Source organism: Balaenoptera musculus, chromosome 18 (assembly GCF_009873245.2).
Source record: "Balaenoptera musculus isolate JJ_BM4_2016_0621 chromosome 18, mBalMus1.pri.v3, whole genome shotgun sequence".
NCBI lineage: Eukaryota > Metazoa > Chordata > Mammalia > Artiodactyla > Balaenopteridae > Balaenoptera > Balaenoptera musculus.
This window is the reverse complement of record NC_045802.1, coordinates 11,633,990-11,659,497: the sequence shown is the minus strand read 5'-3', so window position 1 is coordinate 11,659,497 and position 25,508 is coordinate 11,633,990. Positions and strand designations below refer to the sequence as shown.

Genomic DNA, 25,508 nt, shown 5'->3' with positions numbered 1-25,508 from the left:
AGAAGAAAAATCTCACTTCTGATATGGATTAAAAAGACCTATATGTGACACAGATTTACATAAAAACCAACTGATTTATCAATTTTATTTTAAACTAAGTATCATCTCTTCCTCAAGGGAACAATTACAAGGTCCGCATCAGTTAAGTGCCCTTAAACTAGTAATACTTGAAACTAATGCTCACATAACTCTGACCATGACACCATCAAATCTACTGAAAGGTGAAAATTGTAATTATCTATTTAATTATCATACTCGTAATGACTGCTCCTAAAGAAGTTAACAAGGTATTTTGCTGCTTGTCTTTTTCATATGTTTGTTAACTTACTGCTTAATAATGTATCTTAAAGTGCACTAAAACACGCTCAGCTTTTCAGTTGGATAAATCTAGTTTATAAGCTTTAAAAATGCCTATTTGATGGTTTATATTTGGCATATTTTATTGCCTAGCCCTCAAATGTCTTTCTTCATACAAAAGCCAGCCATACGCAATTTTAAGATTTATGTTAAGACTCAAAAGGCATAAAAATCCTCTTTATGGAACACCCCATTCCCTGGCTCTGAACAGCATCTTCATATATAGAGTGTTTGACTGCAATTTGGTAACTATTTACTGAATAATGATAACAGAAAAGAACCTCACCTGAAAGAAAACAGTTTCTGTCTTAAGACTGTCTACAAAGAGACATTACCATTTGTAGCTTCTAGAAAAATCATACGAACTGGGGACTTCCTTGGTGGCGCAGTGGTTAAGAATCCGCCTGCCAATGAAGGGGCCATGGGTTCGATCCCAAGACCAGGAAGATCCCACATGCCATGGAGCAACTAAGCCCGTGCACCACAACTACTGACGCTGCGCTCTAGAGCCCGCGAGCCACAACTACAGAAGCCCACGTGCCTAGAGCCCATGCTCCGCAACGAGAGAAGCCACCGCAATGAGAAGCCCGCACACTGCAACGAGAAGTAGCCCCCGCTCACCGTGGCTAGAGAAAGCCCGCGCACAGCAACGAAGACCCAACACAGCCAAATTAAAAAAAAAAAAAAAATCATATGAACCAAGTTTTTAGGGCTTATATTAGCTTGAAAGGCTCTTAAAACAGAAGAAAGTCTTCTTAGGGCTCAGTTGTCTACACCTAAAGTAAAGGAGCTGACCATTTCTTTAATGATACACATCCACCTTCTCTTCATGGAAGATTGTTTTCAACCTGATGCTAGTGGTCTAAGAGTCAATTAGTAAAGATATATGATTCATCTTATTTTTCTGGTGACTTGTATCGTATTAGTAATTGGTCTTTTCTGACAGGGTTCAGAGTTTCATTTTCTTTGTTTCCTTCTTGGATTGCTACTAAAATGCTTATGAGGGTTTGTTTCAGAGATTTGTTATATTTCTAAAATAATCTTTGTATAAAAACATAAATATTATTATTTTTTCCCATAGATTTTACATTATATAGCACACTTTTGGTGTTTAGAATTTATCATTACCATGCAAATTGGATTAATAGTAGCCAAAGTATAAAATCCTATTTGAAAAGAGGATTAAAGGTTTTACCACACCAACCAAAACTGACAAAAAGTTTTTTTTATATGGAAGTTGTTGGGAGACAAATGTAACTTCTTTAAGATCATTTTATTCTATAGATCTGTTATCTAAGCAATGAGAGCATTAATAGCATTTACTTTTTCAAAATGTTGAAGAAAAGGTGGATTTTCTTCTGGTTTGTGGAGATGGTCTCTGACATATAGTACAGTGAGAAGTGTTAGGTTCTTTTAGTTTCTTCCATTAATTTATTCTAGTGTGGCATGTTAATTTTTTTCTTGAATGCCTCAATGTCCTCAATTTTCTTTTTCCTGGAATGCGACACTAGTTGCTTATAAAAAGGGTGGGATAAAAAAACTACTGACGTTGAGACTTTATGTTTGAGGAGTTATATAATCTCAAATATTAAAAAAGTGCATACAGAAAAAAATTAACACAGGGATGTAATGCAATGAAAACACAATATAAAATCAAGCTATATCAAAACATCATTGTAAAAACCAATTTTATTATATTAATAATCTTAAATATGCTAAAAAAATTTAACTGCTTTTAAAAAAGTCACAATATACATATAATTTGTATCTATTTTCTTTTTCTCTCAATGACTATTAGATACTGCAAATACTATCCGAAAATAGAATATAAATTATATTAAATAATTATTTTCTAGCATTACTTGTCAGAGAAAGGGAGTGGTAAAATGCTTCTGTAGTATCACTATCTGGGCCATATTTATTCCATCACACAGTTAATTCCTAAAGCTGAGACAATCATTACATTTTGATGTTCATCTGTTTTATTGAGCTACCCACAGGGAGATTTATGGGAATGCTATCATGTCAGGGTCACAAGATTAAGTGAACAGTGATGACAGTAAATAAGCCATTTCTCTATATTCCAAAGGGTTTAGCTCAGTTACTTAAAATGCCATAAACATAAATAGTCTTCTCTCTCTACATTGTATCCATGACAGATGACTTCAAAATACAGCACTCTAGGGCAATGGCACTTTCCAACTAAACAGGCAACCCTTATAACTGACAAAGGACACTAAATTACTTATAAACACAGATATAAAAAATACTTCACATTCTAATTCATAAAATTTTAGCATACAATATGGAACAATATCACTGTAAACTATTCATTTCATTTGTAACAACAAAAAAAGATGCAGTTATAAAAAGGGGATATTTGTTGAGAAAAATACTATTGGAATTCAAATTCCTAATGTTTGTAAAAATGTTTTTATGCCTTTTTATGCATCTTAAAAAGTCAATGAGTTGAACATATTATTTTAGGGAATGTAATGATATTTAAGTAAAAATGTCTAACTCAAAAAGCAAGCTTATAAAAACAATCACAACAAAGGAGTCCAGAAAATTTTCTCAATGGCCTAATAATGTACTATCTCCAATGATTCCAACAAAATTGCCATCTGCCAAGATACCAGACGTTACTGCTTGAAAAATATTTTCTACTGTTTGGTATATGGATATTTTAATTAGCAGCCAAATAAAAGACTGAGAGACTGTGATAATCTCACTTTAACTCTAGGCACTTGCTGCAAATGGTCAAAAATTTTAAACTTTATGCCATTTATTAGCCAAGGAGAAGTTTCGTTACCATGGAGATCCAAAACACTAATTTTTATTTTAAAAATAATGACTTCCATGCCTGAGAAAGTAGTCTAATTTTTGTGAAATTTTTTACTTTATATTTGCTTATTGATTTTCTTCATTATTATCATTTGTGTATTTTATGTCATTCTACTGCTATATTAAGCATTTTACAAAGTGTCTTACTTTGAAGAGACTTACTAAAATAATCATACTAATTTTTTAAAAAATCTATATATTTTAGGAAAAAAAGCAGCAGAATGATATTGGTAACCAATTGGGTCATATAGGTTTCAGCTTGATCACCTTCGCATCCAAATAACAGGCATTTCTGGTCCTGACCCATACAATCCCTACTGATCTAAAATCATCTAGTCTTTTCAATTCATTGTACTTACCTTTATGATCTGCATTAGAATTCTATCAGGGAAAATGATCTGACAGGCTGTTAAAGTTTTGCCATCATATCTCTCTCTCTCTCTGTCTCTCTCTCTCTGTCTCTCTCTGTCTCTCTCTCTCTCTCTCTCTCTCTCTATATATATATATATATATTTATTTAAGGGAAGATGAACTTTGAGACTCCTTTAAGACCTTTGTGGAATCTGGTAATACCACCTTGGTCCTTTCCCCATTTGGAGTACTCTATCAGCCTCCCAGGCTTTTCCTTTTATTTGCTGAAGACTTAGAAGATGCTCACAATCTTCCTTTCCATCCCAAATACTGGAATTATCTTGGGTAATTCAACATAAGTGTCACATGCAAGATTCCATCCTTTCAGTTTACTGACCTCCTCATTACTATGATTTTCAACTCGACTCCACTTGACTATTTTCATGACCACATTCTAGATTTGTTAACCTTGTACTGATGTATTTCAGAAATCTTAAATTCAAACATCCTAGAGCTTCCCATCCTTTCAGTTCATCAACTCCTGTTTTCTTGACTCCATTATTTTCTGTGTTTCAATCCCCTTCTTTCTTTACTTCTCTTCCTTAACTATCCTAGATTGTCTATCACTTACCACTCTATCACTTCAACCATTTTCTTACTTGTACCTTAATATTCTTGCTCCTTTGCCTTGATGAAACTACCCAGCAATATACAACCCTGGAAGAATCCATATTCTAACCATTTTCAGTGCTTGGAAGAAGAAAGCATATAGATGTACTGCTGACATGACCTACTGAGGGACAATTTGCATATGTGTGTTGTATGGGGAGAGGGAGGGATGAAAGAAGTAAATCAAGGAATAGGAGAGATGAAATTTGTTGGGGATTAGAAATATATATTTTGGCCATGTCTAAGATCTCACAGTGTTAACGAGCTCACAATTAGTAGATTGTTTAGTCTAACCCAGTACCTACTAATATCTTGGCAACACAACTTGTAACAACAACTTTCATTGACTATAGAGCACATTCCTAATTTAAATCTTGACACTTTAAACTACTTGAAAATTGTTGGAAAAATTTTCTTTTTTTCCCTTCTGAGTACTTCATAATCTTTATTAGAGAACAGCACATTTAGTACATATACATAAGGATTTAAAAAACTGTATAATTAAAAAAAATACATCTAGTAAAAATTAATTCATTTATATGTATTAGTTGCAGGGAAATCCAATTTTGTTCCAATATACCTGTGTTGGCATGTATATAACTAAGATAATCTGACTTCTTATTTAACTTTTAAACAATAAAGAAATAATATCTGACTGCAATTCTCTATATTAAAAATATAATATAGTTTGTTAAATATTAGTATTCACAGCTCAAGAATCATCTATAAATATGGGGCCTTTAAGTTTTTAAAAATTTATTAACTTAGGTACAGTAAAATTCAGTCTTTTGGGTGTACAGTTCTATAAATTTTGACGAAAGCATAGAATCGTGAAACCACTACCACAATCAAGATACAGAACAGTTTAATCATCCCCTGCAAAGCTCCCTCACGTTAGCCCTTTCTAGTCAAATCCTCCCCCTACTGTTAACCCCTGGAAACCACCAATGTGTTTTATTTGCCTAAGGTTTTGCTTTCTCCAGAATGTATCAGTGGAATTATACAATGTGTTCTGGCTTCTTTTATTCAGCAGAAAGCATTTGAGATGCATTCAGACTGCTGCATTATCAACAGACCATTCCTTACCAATGCTGAGTAGCATTCCAGCATATGGATGTGCCACAGGTTCTTATCCATTCATCAGCTGAAGAACACCTAGGGTGTTTTCAATTGTTGGCAGTTATTAATAGAGCTGCTATAACCATTCATGTACATGTTTCTGTGTGAATGTAAGTCTTCATTTCTCTTGGGGTAAATACTTAGGAGTAGGAGGATTGCTGTGTCATATGGTAAGTGTACGTTAAACTGTATAAGAAACCGCCAAACCACTTTCCAAAGAGTCTGGACCTTTTGTATCTCCACCAGCAGTGTATGAGAGCTCCAGTTGCTTCACATCTTTGCCAGCTCTTGCATTACCAGGTTTTTGTTTTGTTTTAATTTTATTCATTCTAATGGTAGTGGTATATGATTGTTGTTTTAATTTTAATTTCCTTAAGAGCTAGGGATATTGAGTATCTTTCCATATGCTTATGCCATCTGTATACTGTCTGTGGTGAAGTGTCTGTTCAAATGTTTGCTCGCTTTTTTATTGCAACGTTAGTTTTCTTATTAAATTTTGAGAGTCCTTTATACATACACATAAACATATACACCTATAAATGTGTGTGTGTATATATATATGTATATATATATTTTTAAGTCCTTTGTATAATTTTATACTTGTATAAATATATATACTTATACCTGTATACTTTTGTAAGTCCTTTGTAAGATATGTGACTTGCAAATACTTTTTACAGTCTGTGTATCTTTTAAATTTCAGAGATTACATTAAAATTTTTTAATTTTTATTTACTTATTTTTTATTCAGATATTATATTTTTCATTTTCATTTGGTTCTTTTTTATACTTTCTATTACTCTGCTGAGATCTTCTATCATTCCATTCATTTAAAGAATATTTACTTTACTTCATGAAAGATGGTCGTAACAGCTGTTTTTAAATCTTTATCTGATAGTTCCAACCTCTGGGAATTGGAATTGGTATCTGTTAATTGTCTTTCCTTAAGAAACGTCAAGATTTTCCTGGTTCTTTGTATATCAAATAACTTTGAATTGCATCCTGCTAATCTCCTATGGAGAACGTCTGTTTGTCTGTTTTTGTTTTACCGGCCAATCAACCCTCTTAGGTTCAGACTGCAGGTTATATCTTGACCTCTGTGGGTAGGAGTTCCAGTGTTAATTCAGTTCGGGTCTTGAACTTGTAAAACATTAAAAATATTTTCTAAAACCTCAGAGGTTTGAGTCTTATTCCTGCTTAAGTTCTCTTTATTTCATTATTCCAACTGATAATATTTATAACTAATACAATAACTAGTAATTAATTTCATCACTGGAATGACCATGGGCTTTAGGGTTAGACAGATCTAGATTCAAATCCTGTCCCTACTATTTACCTATGTAACACTGGGAAAGCTATTCAACTTCTCTTTGAGACTCACATTTCTTAGCTGCAAAATGGGAAAAATAATATCTACCTTACAGTGTTGTTAGAATGAAAATAACGCATTAGATGCGAAGCATCAGCAAAGTTACTGCCGATACATAGCTGCACTAAATAAATGTGAGTTCCTACCAACATCCTATCGAAAACAAAATCTCAATAGTAATGCTTATATGAAAACGCACACTAAAAATTGGGACCATGTGTGTGTGCGCGTGTGTTGTGTGGGTATTTTTTTACTCAAGGGCCTAGTACATCTTTTTTTTTTTTTTAATCTTTTTGGCCGAGTCGTGCGGCGTGTGGGATCTTAGTTCCCGACCAGGGATCGAACCCATGCCCCCTGCGATGGAAGCACAGAGTCTTAACCACTGGACCAACAGGGAAGTCCTGACAATCTCCTGATTTTAATTTAAGTTGTTATGGCTTATGAAGGTTTTTTTCCCCCAGTTTTGTTGAGATATACCAATAACTGACAAACAGCACTGTATAAGTTCAAGGTGTATGGCATAATTATTTGACTTACATATATTATGAAATGGTACCACAATGAGTTAACATCCATCATCTTAGATACAAAAACAAAAAAAAAAGAAAATGGAAAAAAAAGTTTTTCTTTTCCTTGTGACAAGAGCTCCTCGGATCTACTCTCTTAACTGTCCCATATACCATACAGCAGTCTTAACATAGTCATCATGTTGTACATTACATTCCTAGTACTTATTTATCTTATAACTGGAAGTTTGTACTTTTTGACTGCCTTCATCCAATTCCCTCTGCCCTCAAACCCTGTTTCTGGTAACCACAAGTCTGATCTCTTTCTCTATGAATTTGTTTTTTTCTTTTTTTTCTGGGTCCACATACAAATGAGATTAAACAGTATTTGTGTTTCTCTGTCTGACTTATTTCACTCAGCATAATATTGGGTCCATCCACATTATTGCAAATGGCAGGATTTCCTTGTTTTTTAATGTCTGAATAATAGTCCATTGTATATGTGCATACCACAACTTCTTTGTCCATTCATCCACTGATAGACACTTAGGTTGTTTCCACGTCTTGACAATCGTAAATAGTACTGCTGTGAACATGGTGGTGCAAATATCTCTTCAACATAGTATTTTTGTTTCCTCCAGATATACTCCCAGAAGTGGAATTGTTGGATCATATGATAGTTCTATTGTTAATATTTTTAGCAACCTCCATAGCATTTTCCATAGTGACTGCACCAATTTACATTGCCACCAGCATTGCACAAGGTTTCTCTTTTCTACCTGTCCTCTCCAGCATTTATCTCTTATCATTTTGATGGTAGCCATTCAGACAGATGTGAGGTGATACATCATTGTGGCTTTGATTTGCATTTCCCTAATGATTAGTGATGCTGAGCACATTTTCATGTACCTGTTAACCATTTGTATATCTTCTTTGGAAAAATGTCTATTCAGGTCCTTTGCCCATTTTAAAATTTGCATTATGTAGTTTAAGACATAGGAAGTATGATCCAAAAACATAAAATAATAAGGGAAAACTGTTTGTAAATCCTAAGTATTATGTGACAGAATTAATTCTTGAATATGCATTTTTAAAAAGCTATCAAACTCTAGTTTTTCCTCAGAGAAGAAATATAGATCAATAACATTATATTAATTCAAAAGCTAAAACATGTTACAGCCAGCAGCATCACTGAGTCAAAAGATAAAATTAAAAAGAATTATATGTTAAAATTAAGCATATTTTTGTAAAACAGGAAGTAGAACATGATAGAGATGAAATTCCTTCAGATTTAACATATATTTAAGAACAAGGATGTAAATATAAGTACTATTCAATCCCTCCACTTAGGAAGCTACAAGTCTATTGGAAGAGACAGGCACATTCACATTGCTATAAAATATTAAGTAATATATTATAGATAATTGCAATACAGATAATAACAACAAAATATGAGGAGGCAGGCTTAGGAAAGATAGAGAACCCAGGAAACGCTATAGCAAGGGTGACATGTGAACTCAGCTATAAAGTGGGTGACCGTACTTTCCTATTTCTTCCAGCATATGTCTTCATAAAGCAGCCAGACTAATCTTTTTAAACATAAATCAGATCATCTTACTCTTCCACTCAAAACCCTTCACTGTGTTCCATGCCACTTAGGATAAAGTCACAAATCCTTAACATGATCTACAAGGCTTTAAATCATCTGGCTCATATGTTCCTCTCCAGCCTCATCTCAAGCCACTATCCCCATTGCTCACTAAGCTCTAGGCATACTAGCCCCCTTTCTGTTCATTTTATTATTTCTACACTCTGAATCTTTGTAATATTTCTCTCCTTAATGTTCTACACCCTACCCTTTGCTGACGATCCCCTTCTCATCCCTTCAGCACTTAGCTTAAACCGACCTTCTTTGAAAGTCTTCCCTGAATCCCTAACCTAAAATAAAGATTCGGGCTTCCCTGGTGGCGCAGTGGTTGAGAATCTGCCTGCCAATGCAGGGGACATGGGTTCGAGCCCTGGTCTGGGAGGATCCCACATGCCATGGAGCAACTAGGCCCGTGAGCCACAACTACTGCGCGTCTGGAGCCTGTGCTCCGCAACAAGAGAGGCCGCGACAGTGAGAGGCCCGCGCGCCGCGATGAAGAGTGGCCCCCGCTCACCGCAACTAGAGAAAGCCCTCGCACAGAAACGAAGACCCAACACAGCCCAAAAAAATAATAAATAAATTAATTAATTAATTATAAAAAAAATTATAAAATAAAGATCCTCTGCTATACTCTCTCTTTCACAGTACCCTATATTTTCTTTCCTAGCATTTGCCAAAGTTTGTTATTAACATCTTTTATTGCTTTAATTATTTGTTTAGCATCAGCCCCTTCTACTAGACTATAATTTAATTATGTTAGGGCAGGGAACAAGTCAGTTTTGCTCACCACTATGCTAGCACAAATAGGAGCTGAAGAGTTATCTGCTCATTAAATGAATAAAATAAATTATAACTGTATATTTCAAGTTAGAGGGTGACTAAGTGGCATGGGAAACTACTTTAAAAGACTCTATAAGGAGAAGAACAAAGCTGGAGGACTAATGCTACTTGACTTCAAGAACTACTATAAAGCTACAGTAACCAGGACAATGTGGTATGGGTGAAAGAACAGACAAATAGGTCAATGGAACAGAATAGAGAGCCCAGAAATAGATTCCTATAAATATAGTTAACTGATCATTGACAAAGGAGCAAAGGCAATACAACGGAGCAAAGACAGTCTTTTTAACAAATGGTTTTGGAACGACTGGACATCCACATGCAAAAAAATAAATCGAGACACAGATGTTACACCCTTCACAAAACTTGACTCAAAATGAATCACCGAGCTAAATGTAAAATGCAACTCCTAGAGATAACATAGAAGAAAATCTAGAACACTGAAGATATAATCCATGAAAGAAATAATAGATAAGCTGGACTGCATTAAAATTAAAAGCATCTGCTCTACAAAAGACACTGTAAGGAGAATGAAGAGACAAGTCACAGTTTGGGAGAAAATATGTGCAAAAGACGCATGACATAAAGCAGGGGTCCCCAACCCCCAGGCTGTGGACAAGTATTGGTCTGCAGCCTGTTAGGAACGGGGCCACACAGCAGGAGGTGAGCGGTGGGCAAGCGAGAAAGCTTCATCTGCAGCTCCCCACTGCTCCCCATTACTCGCATTACCGCCTGAACCATCCCCCCCCCGCCCCCCGCCCCGGTTCCATGGAAAGATTGTCTTCCACGACACTGGTCCCTGGTGCCACAAAGGTTGGGGACTGTTGACATAAAGGACTATTAAAGAAAACTTAAAACTCAACAATAAGAAAACAACCAACCTGGTTAAAAAATGGACCAAAGACCTTAACAGACACCTTACCAAAGAAGATATACAGATGATATAAGCATAGGAAATATATTCCACATTATGGGAAATGTAAATTAAAACAACTAGATACCACAACACACCTACGAGACTGCCCAAAATCTGGAACCCCAACAACAGCAAATGCTGGTGAGGAGGTGGAACAACAGGAACCCTCATTCATTGCTGGTGGGAATGCAAAACCTTGCAGCCACCTTGAAGACAGTTTGGTGGTTTCTCATAAAATAAACATACTCTTATCATATAAGCCAGCATTTGCGCTCCTTGGTATCTACCCAAAGGAGTTGAAAACTTATGTCCACACAGAAACCTGCATATGGATGTTTACAGCAGCTTTGTTCATTACTGCCAAAATGTGGAAGCAACCAAGAAGCCCCTCAGTAGGTGAATGGATAAATAAACTGTGATACATCCAGACACTAGCATATTATGCAGCACTAAAAGAAATGAGCTATCAAGCCACGAAGAAACTTGCACATGACTACATTGAAGAAACTAATCTGAAGAGGATACATACTATATGATTCCAACTATATGACATTCTGACAAAGGCAAAACTATGGAGACAATAAAAAGATCAGTGATTGCCAGGGATGGGGTGAGAGGAAAGATGAATACGCAGAGAAAAGAGGATTTTTAGGGCAGTGAAACTACCCTGTATGACATTATAATGATGGATATATGTCATCACACATTTGTCTAAATCCATAGAATACACAAAACCAAGAGTGAACCTTAAGATAGACTATGAACTTTGGGTGATTACGCTTTTGGGTGATTATGATTCATCCCTAACGAACCATTCCGGTGGGAGACATTGATGGGGGGAAACTCCGCATGTGTGGGGGAGGGAGTATATGGGAAATCTCTGTACCTTTCACTCAGTTTTGTTTTAATCCTAAAACTACTCTAAAAAAATTAAGTCTTTTAAGAAAAGGCTCTTTGTAAAGAGCTGCCGAACATAAAACGTGACTTGACAAATACGAGACATCTACTATGTGCCATACGCTGTGCTAAGCATTTTGCACATAACATTTCATTTTACCATTAAAATAACCCAATGAAGTAGAAACTGTTCATCCTGTTTTCTAGACGAGCTTGAGCTGTCATTTCATGCAGGGGTAAGTACTTTTTGTCATTTAATAAGATTATTTCATTTAAAATATAAAAGCGTCGCAGACAATAGACTAAGTTGTTTTTCCATTCCATTACCAGTAGCATCACTGTATCAAAGGATATATACCAAGCATTCATTTATTAATTTATTCAACAAACATTTACTTAGCACCTGCTGTGCATCAGGCATTATTCTAGGTGCTAGGGATAACACTGTGGACAGAAGAGATAAAAATCCCTTCCATTACAGAGCTTGCATTCTAGTGGTAAACAAAACAATACAACTGATAAATAAGTGAAATATACGGTATGTTAGTAATAAAATTTTGAAAAAGGAAAAAAATAAAGCAGAGGAATGTAGTACAAAATATTTGGAGGAAGAAGTAGAATTTTAGACAGGGTGGCTACAGAAGACTTTTTTGAGAATGTACATTTGAATTAAAGCTGGAACAAAGCGGGAGAGCTAGCCACATGGGTTTTTTGTAAGAAAGCATTCCAAACAGAGCAAGCATATCGTGCAAACTTGAAGAACAGCAGGAAGCTACAGTGACTGGAACAAAAAGTACAAGGGGAGAGTAGTAGGAGAAGCAGGTCAAAGAGCTAACGAAGGCCAGATGACAGTACCTTCCCTCCCCATGGCTCACTCCATTGCAGCCTTACTGTCCTCTGACTACTTTATGAACAGGCCAAGCACTTCCTTCTTTTGTATGCTGTTCTCTCTGCTTGAAATGCTCAGACAGCTCTTTGTTCAAATGGTTCCTCATCAGAATGGACTTCTCTGACTATTCTACATTTCTTTGTCCTTGTAGGTTTTTTCTTTCAGCGACATGGGAAGTCTCTGGAGCAGCACTGTCCAATAGAATTTTGTGCAATGATAGAAATGTTCTGTGCTGTCTAATATGGGAACCACAAGACACATGCAGCTATTGTGTACTTGGATGTGGTTAGTGCAGCTATGGCACTAAATTTTTAATTAAATTAAATTTTTTATTAATTAAATTTGTATAGCCACATCTGACTAGTGGTTACCTTCTTGCACAGTATAATTCTGGAGGTTCCTGAGCAGAGGAGCAAAGGGTTCTACATTTTAGTAAGAATCACCCACACTGCTATGCTGAGAATGGACTTTAGGAGGACAAGGGCAGAAGCAGGAAGACTGTTGAAAGTAATGCTGCAATAAGTCAAGTGAGAAATGATGGTGTCGTGGATCAAGGCGATATCAAAGATAATGGTGAAAAGCAGTCAAATGCTGGATTTTTTTAATGGCAGAATCAATAAAATTTGCTGAAGGGCTCAATATGGGATGTGTGAAGAGTAGTTGAGGATAAGAGCAACAATTATGTCCTGGGCAACTGTAAGACTGGGGTTCCCCATGTCTAAGAAGGAGATGACTGCAAGAGGAACTGGTTTGGGAGAAAATCTCAGGAGCTCAGTTTTATCATCGTTAGTGTGAGATGACAACTAGATATCCGAGTGGAAGATACCAAGTAGGAAGATATACATGTCTGGAGATAAGGGAGAGGATCTGGAGAATTTGGGAGTTACTGATATATTGGTATTTTTTTAAGCCATGAGACTAGATAAAATTGCCTAGAGAGTGAATAAGACAAAAAGGAGAAGCAGTCCAACAACTGAGCCTTATTAATTAATCAAATACTAAGAAAGATTAGAGTTCAGTGTCCCAGTTAGTAAAGGATGATAATAGAAAGGCTGTGTGTTTTTCAGTTAATCAGCCCTGGGAGTTAATGTGCAGAAAAGGACAAAGGATACCTGTTCTTCTGAGGGGTTCTATTGCCAGTCTTCCCGTCTATCTAATGAGCTATCACAAAGGGAAAGCTGAGCAGAGGATGCATTCGACACGTTACCACATGACTGTCACTATTGAAGTCTCTGTCCTTTAGCTGTATTTTAATTACCTGGTGAAATATTAAAACCAAACCATGTACAGTTTTATACATTTAAGGCAATATCCTGCATTATACCAGTTGAATTATTAGCAATATAATGTTATAGTCCTCACTATATATAACTGAGCAGATAAATCCAATTCGGATGACACAAAGAGAGAGATAAGGTCTATAGCTAGGGCAAAATGCTCGTACTATTGTACTGTCTTAAGGTTAAATTCTGCGCCAACTTGGCTAGGCTATGTGCTCAGTTGTTTCATCAAATACTAGTCTAGATGTTGCTGTGAAGGTATTTTGGAGATGTGGTTAACATCTATAATCAGTTGACTTTAAGTAAAGGATATTATTCTCAATAATGTGGGTGGGGCTCATCTAATCAGTTGAAGGTCTTCAGTGAAAAGACTGAGGCTTCTTGGAGAAGAAGGATTTCTGCCCCAAGACAGAAATCCTGCCTATGCTTCCAGCCTGCCAGCCCACCCTACAGATTTCAGACTTGCCAGGTTCCATAAGCATGTGAGCCAATTCTTTAAAATAAATCTATATATATCTATACCCATATCCATATTCATATCCATAGCTATATCTTATCTATATCTATGTCTTACATATATCCTTTTGGTTCTTTTCTGTTTCTCTGGAGAGCCCTGATTGACACACTCTGCTTCTATTTGTACAAGTTGTGTGATACTATCTAAGTTTCACTTAACCTCTGAAATCTTCAATTTCTTCATTGTAATATGAAAAAAAAATTTCAGTATCAGCCTTAATAGAGATGTTCTGAATGTTAAACAAAATAACCCATGTGATGTTCTTAGTATGGTGCCTAGCACACAATAAATATTTAATAAATGTTTGATGTGGTGGTATTGCTATTATTATAAGGAACAAATATTGAGTGTTCACTATTTTTTTTTAACATCTTTATTGGAGTATAATTGCTTTACAATGGTGTGTTAGTTTCTTTTGTATCACAAAGTGAATCAGCTACACATATACATATATCCCCATATCCCCTCCCTCTTGCATCTCCCTCCAACTCTCCCTATCCCACCCCTCTAGGTGGTCACAAAGCACTGAGCTGATCTCCCTGTGCTATGCAGCAGCTTCCCACTAGCTATCTATTTTACATTTGGTAGTGTATATATGTCCATGTCACTCTCTCACTTGGTCCCAGCTTACCCTTCCCCCTCTCCATGTCCTGAAGTCCATTCTCTACGTCTGCATCTTTATTCCTGTCTTGCCCCTAGGTTCTTCAGAACCTTTTTTTTTTTTTTAACATTCCATATATATATATGTTAGCATACGGTATTTGTTTTCCTCTTTCTGACTTACTTCACTCTGTATGACAGACTCTAGGTCCATCCACCTCACTACAAATAACTCAATTTCGTTTCTTTTTGTGGCTGAGTACTATTCCATTGTACATATGTGCCACATCTTCTTTATCCATTCATCTGTTGATGGACACTTAGGTTGCTTCCATGTCCTGGCTATTGTAAATAGAGCTGCAATGAACATTGTGGTACATGACTCTTTTTGAATTATGCTTTTCTCCGGGTATATGCCCAGTAGTGGGATTGCTGAGTCATATGGTAGTTCTATTTTTAGTTTTTTAAGGAGAGTGTTAACTATTTTTAAAGACATTATGTTATAATTTTACTTTAAATTCAAATAATAAAGTTTTCTTAAATCTGTCTTATACTTGAGACCCCAGGACAGTCTGTCAAATAATATCCTGGCCATATTCTAGATGTTCTTCTCTAACTAACAGAATCACTTCTACCACAATTTTTCTTAGTGTCTTGTCCACATTTACCCAATCCCTAAACTCCTCCAGACAGAGATTTAATAAAAACAGTCAATGAGATAAGATAAAATGAAGATATATAAATGAAGAACATTAGCAATCAAAATATAGTGACCTGCTTCACTACTATTTTTCTAGAAGGCAGTGTGCAGAGGACAACAAAACATAACAAAACAATTTTATGCTCACAAAACTTTAGGAAGAAAAACACTTGTAATGCAAAAACAACCAATTTTGGTTTTGTTTGTATTATAATATCATAAATACCCTAATTTGAGATGAAAACTTTCCTAAGAAAGACTGCATAGAGAAATATAGAAGAAAAAAATTTAAAAGAATGTATTACTTCTTCATAGTGAATACTTATATTATTATTACTTGTGCATAAAAAAATTAAGAATGATATAAATTTAATAATTTGAAGAGTTGACTTTGAAAGATTAAAAACAAGTCACTTCTTATAACTAACACCCATGTTATATATGAGAGATGGTAGTCTAAAATACTTGCCTAAACAAATTTTGTATTATGTTATATATTATTATGAATTAGAAAAAATTTCCATTAGATTACTTTTAAAAGTTTAGATTTTCTTTTAAACCATTCTCAAAAGTCATTACTAAAGATTTCAGGAGAAAAATTAAGCCATTTTTTACAATTTAAAATCATATTTTGTAAGGAATTTTTAAGTTTATAGTTTTTTTTACTTATAACTATTATAATTAACCTATGAGTTACTATTTACTTCTAGTTTTTTATAACTCACCTATGAGAAACTGCTCCCCAAGCACCATGCTTATTTGTGAGAATGTTAAGGATCTTCTGTTTCAGCTGATTTGCAGTCACGTGGTCCCTATGTTTCGCAGCACTAATGAGATGGTCACACATCTTTTCTTCCTCTCTTCTATCAGCAGCGTATTGGGCACACTGCGACTACAAAGAAATACAAACAGTGCATGATAATAAACCTCTACTGTGTGTAAGAAAGAAATGATATTTAACTTTGAGTTAAAGGGTAATAATTATCGATTCAATTTTAAAAACTCAAATAATGTAATCTTTTGAAAGTTTATTCTAAAATACACACACACACACACACACACACACACACACACACGCACACACATATATAAAATCACCTTTCAAACTGGTAAAAATATGCTCTTTCTTTGTGTTTATACATAAAGTATATGTAATTTGAATATTATTAAGTAATATAATCAAGTAATTAATGACTTTTAAGGTTCCTTCCAATTCTGAAATTCTGATTTTAACATATTCCAAAAATAAGCATTTTAGAAACAAAATGATTAAAAATGTAAACCTACTTATTATTTTAACCTATATAGTTTATATCTCACTTAAAATAAGAGTTATATTCCTGATAATTATAAATAGATCAAAAACTTGCCACTTAATATATAGTGTTCCATTTTGTAAGTGGCAATGTGGTGTAGAAGAGAAAGCAGTAGTTTAGGAATTTAGACCTGGATTTAATTTCACACTTTATGCAAATTCTGTTTTTTTCACTGTATTCAGTTTTACATATGTAAAATGAAGGGCTAAAACAAGGTTTACTCTACAGTGTCTCCTAGCTCTAGAATCTAATGTATTCAAAGTTTCTCATGATAACTACTACCTTAATCTTATCTTCCCTAATAATCAGTTGTCCTGTCAGCTATCTGTATTCAAGTTCATTGGTATTAGCAACACAGGTAATCAATCTCATTGTGTATCAAAAAGGCTCAATACAAACATGAACATGAAGATGAACATCTCTTTAACCATAAGTTTGATTTGTTTTGTATAATAATTTTTGTATAGGGTAGAGTGACTGCAGATTTTAATGTTATCGTGTATGTAATACAAGTCATATAACTACAAAAAAAAGTTTTGTACGTCTAAAAAAATACATATAATGAGTTCACATTCATCATTACAAAGTAAAAACCTTTCATGTAAGGTATCTGAACATATTCCTTTCAACTATCTATTGATATAGACTACTACCACAAGTCATCTCTTCCAGAGAAATAACCCTACAGTAACCTAAGAAGGATTAATTCATTTTCCAATTTATCTTTTTGTACAGGGAATCACCAATTAGTACAATGATCTGCCTCCATAATGAGGTTAATATTTCATTAGCTCCTTGGAGACTAAAATTAAATTTTCATTTTTCTTCCTTAACAATTACAGTGGTTAACCAAAAAAAAATTAACTGTGAAGTACCCATCTCAAATTAAATACATTTTTTCTCTTAATTACAGGCCTATATGAGAGATACAGAAATTCCTCAAAAAGTCCTAGTATAAAATGTTATGACTTTTACAAAATCTTTTACAATTTAAAAGTGATATAAGTTTGGTAAACCACACACGCACAAACATACACACAATCAATGCATTTACTAATACAGCTTTAACCTAAAAAGGACAAATAGAAACATCTGGGTTAAAAAACAATGCACATTCGTTAAGTAACAATGACAATACTCTCAAAATTAGGTTTACATTAGCAGTTTATTTTATGTGTACACAATCTGAAAACCCTGAGTCTTCATATCCTCTTCATAGCCTCTACACCTCCCTTAGCCATGCATCATCAACAGGAGTGATCTCATTCATCCCCGAGGGGGTAAAAACTGGTACTAGGGTTGTGTGAAAAAAACCTTACTCTTTTAATGTATAAAGCACAGATGCATATACGGTACACAAATAGATATGCAGCATATTGATGATAATACAATAAATCAAGGTGGGGGCTGATTAGGATGACAACTATTTAAAAATTTTCCTTGTGGGGAGCAACAAAGAAAAATGGTTGAGAAACTCCACCCTTAGCTTAATATCATCTTGGTTAAATATATGTTAGAGCTTGTAACTAATATCTAGCTGCTTGAAAATCTATTTTAAATGCTTTCACATGACAAATATTGATCTGCTTATATTCCCACAAAATATCTTGATTTTCTTAGTAGATATATGATCAACTCAAAACTGATTCTGCAGGGAATTCAGTTAATAATCTAAACCTTATTTACTAACAGAAGTCAAAAGTTAATTGAATATTCTTATTTTGTCTAGAGTTCTGACATATCTTATACCTAAACATATTATATTCAAAGAACTCAATCTTTTCTTGTCATCCAAATTACAGAACGATACCCAGTGTTATAAATATCCGATGCTATTTACGGTTGAAGCGATACAAAACTTCATTTTGACAAACACTTAATTGTCAATGGACTTTTACCAGAGTTTAAAATGTTTGTTCGTTTTTTGCAAAATAAGGTTGTGTAATCCCATATGACAAGTGTGCGCTGTCTCATCTGACAAATGAAGCAGAGGTTATGGGTTTTAAAGCGACAACAGCTATTTTTCTGCCTCGTGCTTTTTAGCTAGGTAGGTCAGAGATCACTAGACCTAGGACATCAACTTGCATGGCTAAGAGAGCTGCTTTACTGAGATAAAAACCTCATCAAAACTGAAACCGTGGGCTCTGGCTTCCAGCCACACCACACTTGTTCGCATGTCGTATCAGGAGAATAAATTGGTGGAGTTATATATTATTTTCAAGGCCACTGAAGTCCAACCTAAGCCAAACACCAGGTCACCTCAATATTTCTGAAACCAATTTTATTGAATTAGGACAATACAAATAATGTCAAATAATTATTGACATGCTAGAAATATAAGAATAATGTTCTTAAAAAACTATTAGTATGTAATATATAGTGCTTGAACATCCTTTAGTTTTTGCATATAAAATAGAAATGACAGCTATTTGTTCTTTACTCAAATGATAGTTAATTGTACTTACGAGGATTTTTCAGCTATTACATTTCCATATATAGATCGATACATGCAGGTCTACATTTATATCATATATAATAGCATTGCTTCATTTGTCATTAAAATATCAATTATAAATATAAAATATGAACTAAAATAATCTTTGGCCACTCTAAATAAAGATAGATACATTATTAAATAATAAATTACTGAATGGTAAAACTGTTTCTCCATATAACCACTGTTACACCCATATCTAATGGTGTGTAAACTATGCTTAAAAATTACTAAAGGAATTGCATTATAAAACTGTATTTGCCTTTAAGAATAAGTCAGAACAACTTCAGTCCACCAACTGGTTAGAAACAGGGCAGGACGGGTCTCTTCATGTTGCAAATGAGGTAAAAAGAAATAAGTGCCCTGTATTTGACATTTACTAAAGCTTTTAAAAACTACTGAAATGACTTCAGTGAAATTTTTCTCTTAAAAAAAAAAACCTTATGTAAGGTTACCATTGGTGACAACCGACTTACAACAGAAAAGCAGAATTTAATTCAATCCCAAAACCTTACCTCGAACTCTGCATGTTTATGTACATCCTCAGCTCTCTGTCTATTCAAAATAAACTCAGCTTCATTTGCAACACGAACTATATGGTCCTTCATAGCATGGCATAGCAATCTGAAAAGAAAAATATCTTTGGAATTATTATTCTTAATAGCTTTGTTTAATCCAATTTTTTTCAATAATCAAATTTCAGTATTGCAAGTATTAACTATGCATAAATTTTAGATAAAGCTAAATCATATAATTAAGAAATATGCCATTATATTGTTACAGCAATGCCTCTTAAATATAGTGTGCCTTGTGAACAAATGATCCAGTTAATTCAATAAAGTTATTTAATGCACTAAAAACCAAGGATTTTTGACACTGTTTTTAAAATGGCTAAAACAACAAAATTCACTGCCATGGAAGTAAATTTTCACACAAAACTGGATGACCATATGTTATGAAATCTATAGACTGGATTCTTTCTTTAATTAATACAGACAATAGGACTAATTGACACCTAAAATTCACTTAAATGCTCAGATTCTTAATTCTAAGATGGAACTACCTTGAAATGAGTTCCAAGCAGCACTCAATTCAAGATAGTTCTCAGTAGAAATCTTTCCAAAATCCATGTCTGTTCTGACACAGATTTTGTTACTCCATGATGAGATTTTGGTTAAATTATGACTGTCACTCTAGGACCAGCGGGAACTTCCTGGCAGTATGACGGAAGCACCACTAAAATCTTGCATAGCAGCAGGACAGGTAGAGAGATCACTTGGAAACACGTAGCAGTATTCTCTCCAATCACGTAAGAGGGACACAGGCACATTCCAATGGGAATATGGTCTAGTCTTCAGCATGAAAGTTAACGACAACATAAATTATTCGAAGACACAACGGTTAGGGGAATCTGCTAGAAACCACAATACTTGGGGAAAAAAGGCTCAAACTCCTATGTAAATAACGTTGGAGGGCAAAATATCATATGGATAGTCTTAAATTTAATCACTGAGGCAGTTGGAAAAATAAAAGAAGTTAAAGAAAGACTAAACTCCAAATATTAACTTTTGATGACATCATTGGTCTATATTTTATAGATAGTCTTCAAAAGAGAAAAGAGATGTGAGAGATTAGAGTATTTCGTTCAATGGCTTTGTCTAGTGCATGAAGGCTGAAGAAAGCCAGGAAAAAATCTAATATGTGCAAATTAGTGCAGATTACATTTAAATAGATTAACAGAAGACAGCTGGAAAGGAGAGAGCGTCTGGCTGGTTAATAGGTACTATTCTCAGGAATAGTAGAACAAGTGGATGGGCAAAGCCAAGAGGCATGGTGGCAGAGGAGGGGGTGGGGTGGGGGAGACTCATGCCTCAGACACACCAGAGAAATTGCATCAATTGTCTGAAAGTCTGTCCTCCTACCTCTGACCCTTATGAGTTATATAGCAACTAATATATGATGTTTTATTTCCATGCATCTTCTTATCTGACTCACTGTCATTCTGGGTGACCTCATTAGCCACGTGGGAAACCATTCACCACAGTACCTCACAATTCTCTGACCTTTTAAAGGGGAACCAAAAATCCCTAAATCTAAGATTCCTTTAGAATCTTCAATTCTACCTCACTTCAGGAAATCACCTCACTGGCCATAATCAGCTTCACATCGTAAATCTTTATGCCAACAATCTACTCTCTGGTCACAATCTCCTATCCTAAGTGCTTTCTCTCCCCTTCACTCGTCTCTCCCTGGCCCCAGGCAAAAATAAGCTCACTTCCAACTTCCACTTCTTTGATCCCTCTCTTCTCTTAGTCCTTCAACCACTGCTCAGATTTATCTCCTTTCCCCCCAAGCATGGATCCCCCCCAGTCCACACTTTAACCATTCTCTTTCCAGCACCTTCACTCAATTCCTGATCTGCCTGCTGTAATTGCTCAGGAAATACGTAATCCTAGGTGAAGACGTGGTCTCCCTCCTCAGTCCTACATCTGGACCTTTGAGGAAACTTGAGTTGACTTTTCTAAAATAATTTTGTTAAGTGTGTATTCCTTGTCATGTGTGGTCACTGAAGTCTCTGTTTCATTATGTTAGTGTCAGCTAATGATGAGACAGAGATTTCTTTAAATGCCTGAATCCAAAAAAATCTCCCAGAATTTCTCAAGCAGCTGTGTGTGTGTTTGGACAGCCCTTGAACACTCAGCCAGGCAGGTTTCAACTCTACCTTTGCATTTACTTCCTGCTTCCATAGAGTCCCAGCGTCAGCAAAAGATGAGAGTTTGGGGCCTTCTCAGGTCTTTCCAGAGCATGAACACAACGTTAAGCGTGTGCAGGGCCCTTTACATTTCCAGAAATATGTCAGAGCCTTTCAAAGCCCTTGTGTACATTTCACTCCCCAGCTGCTCCTCCCAAGCTTTTTGGTGTGTCTATCATCTGCCTCAACTGTTATCTATCACCTCAGGCAGCTGAGGTGTCTATCACCTCAGGCAGTGAGGTCTAAGATATTAGCCTATAAATGTCTTCAACAAATGCCCTCAGGAAATCAGCTTTTTTTTTTTTTTCCACTCCAGGCCACTCCCAGGTTAGGCAAAATAAAACAAATCTTTTAAGCCATTCTTCCAGGGAGTCACCAGACAGATCAGAACAAGTAAGTGATTTAAAATTCTTTGCTAATGAGGTCTATTATGCTCCCTCTGGTACAGTGCTTATAATGTGTGCTGTATTTTTATGGCTTCCTTTGAACTGGGGAACAAAGGTTGGGACCAGAGTAAGTTAAAATGTCACAAAATTACTCTATCGTCACACCCACCAATAATTTTTGAAAATACTTTTGTTGCATATACAATTATTGAGAATTATTTTTTTTCAAACGTTGAAAGTGTTATGTCACTTTCTTCTAGCTTTCTTTGTTGCTGTTATTCTTTTTTTTTTTAAATTTATTTATTTGTTTTTGGCTGCGTTGCGTCTTTGTTGCTGTGCGCAGGCTTTCTCTAGTTGTGGCACGCAGGGGCTACACTTCACTGTGGTGGGCAGGCTTCTCATTGCTGTGGCTTCTCTTGCTGCAGAGCACAGGCTCAAGGCGTGCAAGCTTCAGTAGTTGCAGCACACAGGCTCAGTAGTTGTGGCTCACGGGATCTAGAGCACAGGTTCAGTAGTTGTGGCACACGGGCTTAGTTGCTCCGCGGTATATGGGACCCTCCTGGACCAGGGCTCGAACCCAGGTCCCCTGCATTGGCAGGCGGATTCTTAACCACTGTGCCACCAGGGAAGTCCTTGTTGCTGTTATTCTAATTTTCCCTTTTGGTAGATGATCATTTCTTTCTTTCTGGGTGCTTTTGCCTCTTTATTTTAGGCATTGTCCAGTTTCAGTACCATGTATCTAGTATGGGTTTCTTTTTATTTAGCCTACTTGAGGTACATTGTGACTTCTGTGTCACTGTATTCTTATTTTCAATCAGTTCTTAAAAATTCACAACAATCATCTTTTAAAATATTTCATCTCCCCTACTCTGTATTTTTTTCCTTTTTCAATTCTGATGATTTGTAAACTAAACTTTCTTAGTTTACCTCCATATCTCTTAACATCACTTCATTTTTCATTTCTTTCTCTTTCTGCATTCTGGGAAAAATTTCAAAATGTATGTTCCAAGTCACTGGTTCCCTTCATCCTTGTCTAATCTGATGAATCATTAATACATGGAGTTTTTTCCAAATTGTATTAAATTCTATAATTTTTGATTTTTCAAATCTTCCTCTTCATTTTGAAGGTCTCTTCTTATTCATTCAATTTTGTGCTATTTTATTTCCTGTATTTCACAATTCTAATCTTGGTAGTCCCTGGGGATCTAAATTTTTTTGTTTTTTTCCTTGTTGATTCTCATACATAGTGGCTTTCATTCTCATATATTTAGTACTCTTTGACTGTTACCTCATTTCTGGTCTTAATCAGGAGTCCAACAGACCTAACTTGGATAAGTATTTGCTTTTATCTCTTTTGATACCAAGGAGAGCCCACTAGAACCATGTCAGCCTCTCTTAAGGATCTTGGCTTAGCATGAAGGTTTCAGGCGAGGTTCTATACTTAATTCCTGGCTAAAGATTCAAAATCCTAACAGCATTGCTGTTTTAGGCATATGTCCCCAGGGCATTCCTACTCCTTGAGACACCAATTTATAGGGGGGAGATGTGGCCCTGGAGAAGCCTAAACCATGCCTAAACCATTTATAAGATGCGTGTTGCCTGAAAGAGTATATCCTAGGTAGGATGTGAATGCTCTGTAGCACAAGATAACCTCAGATCACCGAGTTACCCACACAGCTTTATTCACTTTTCAATCTGCTGAAATGTGACTTTAAGATCATCCTACATTAAATTAATCACCAGTCTTGTCAATTTTAATCTGTTTGTTCATTACTTAACATTGTTTTAATTCAAGCCTTAATCATCTCTCATCCAATTACAATAGCCTCCTAATTTCTCTGCCTCCCTCAAATCTTCCATCCTTCTGATACATTTTTCGCTTTGCCATTACTGTTATTTACACTTAAATTTCTTCAACGGCTACTTTTAATAGACAGGATAATAGCCAAACATTATATATAGATATCAGTCTACTTCTGTAACCTTATCTACTGCCTTTTTAGCATACTTTTTCTATGTTCTAGAAAAACCTTCCTAGTTCTTTTAATGACTCATGCTATTTCAGGATTTCTATATGTGCCATTTCTTCTTCCTGTAATCCTTGCCATTCCCTCCTCTCAATACAACTAAGAGATCTTCTCCCAATTTCTCAAATGTTCTGGGCATTATAATATTTATCACACTGTCTTATGGATTTTTTTCCCTCTCTTTTCCTTTTAATAAGTCTCTCTCTCTTAGAATGTGAAGTTCGTTAAATGAGGTACAATCACTATTCATCTCTGTATCCAACATGATCTGCATGTACATGTCATGAAATATGGACTCACCAATGATATATGACTAAATGGAAAGATGACTGAATGAATACATGAGCAGGTTATGTGGGAAGGAGGGGCAAAGAAGAAACAGAACTTTAACGATTAAGGCAGTTTAACACTATAAAATTCTATGATACATTTAGCACATAAAAAAAGAGGTAAATAAAAATATCAGATAACTTGGGAATTACGGAACATTTTCTTCCTCAGAGTATCTGTACAAGATAGGAAGTAAATGAAGTGGTCTTCATCTTCTACAGTAAGTTTATTTTTCAAAGGAAATAGAAAAAGGAAACAATTTGCTCAATTCTATTCATTCCTGTCCTAAAACAGAGTTGTCATGGATACAGGAAAGAAGTCAGGAGACAAAGTATTCTCTTCCAAATGGAACAAATATCATTGCAGCAAGTTCTGATTTTCTAGGAAGTTTCTAATTTTATGCAGTTTGTTATAATTTAAATTGCTTGTCATTGACCTGAAACCCTGAGATCCTGAATCTTAAATATAAATAATTCCTGTAATTTGACTGAAAGGAAAAAAAATGTCAATAGGAAAGGCAATATGAGAGGTCAGACAAATTAGTCTTTCATCATCTCTAGATGAGTGAGGGGACAGAAGGCAGAACTAGTTTATATTTAAGTTCTGTCTTTTATTAGTGTTATAAACCTGGACAAATAAATTTTCCTTGTGTCTGAGTTTTAGTTTTCTGATTAGAAAATGGGTGTGCACTGTCTCAGATA

At 35.3% G+C, this 25,508-nt stretch overlaps 1 protein-coding gene across 8 annotated transcripts in view; it reads right to left on the bottom strand.

Annotated features, from left to right (window-relative positions):
- NBEA (neurobeachin) overlaps nt 1-25,508 on the bottom strand; it is a 602,800-nt gene that overhangs the window by 280,740 nt on the left and 296,552 nt on the right. For all 8 annotated transcript variants that reach the window (XM_036831611.1, XM_036831614.1, XM_036831612.1 and 5 more), the window contains 2 exons: nt 19,828-19,936; nt 16,228-16,394 (listed from right to left, as the gene is read on the bottom strand). In XM_036831611.1, coding sequence (XP_036687506.1) covers nt 16,228-16,394; nt 19,828-19,936 — 276 coding nt within the window. The remainder of the gene's footprint in view (nt 1-16,227; nt 16,395-19,827; nt 19,937-25,508) is intronic.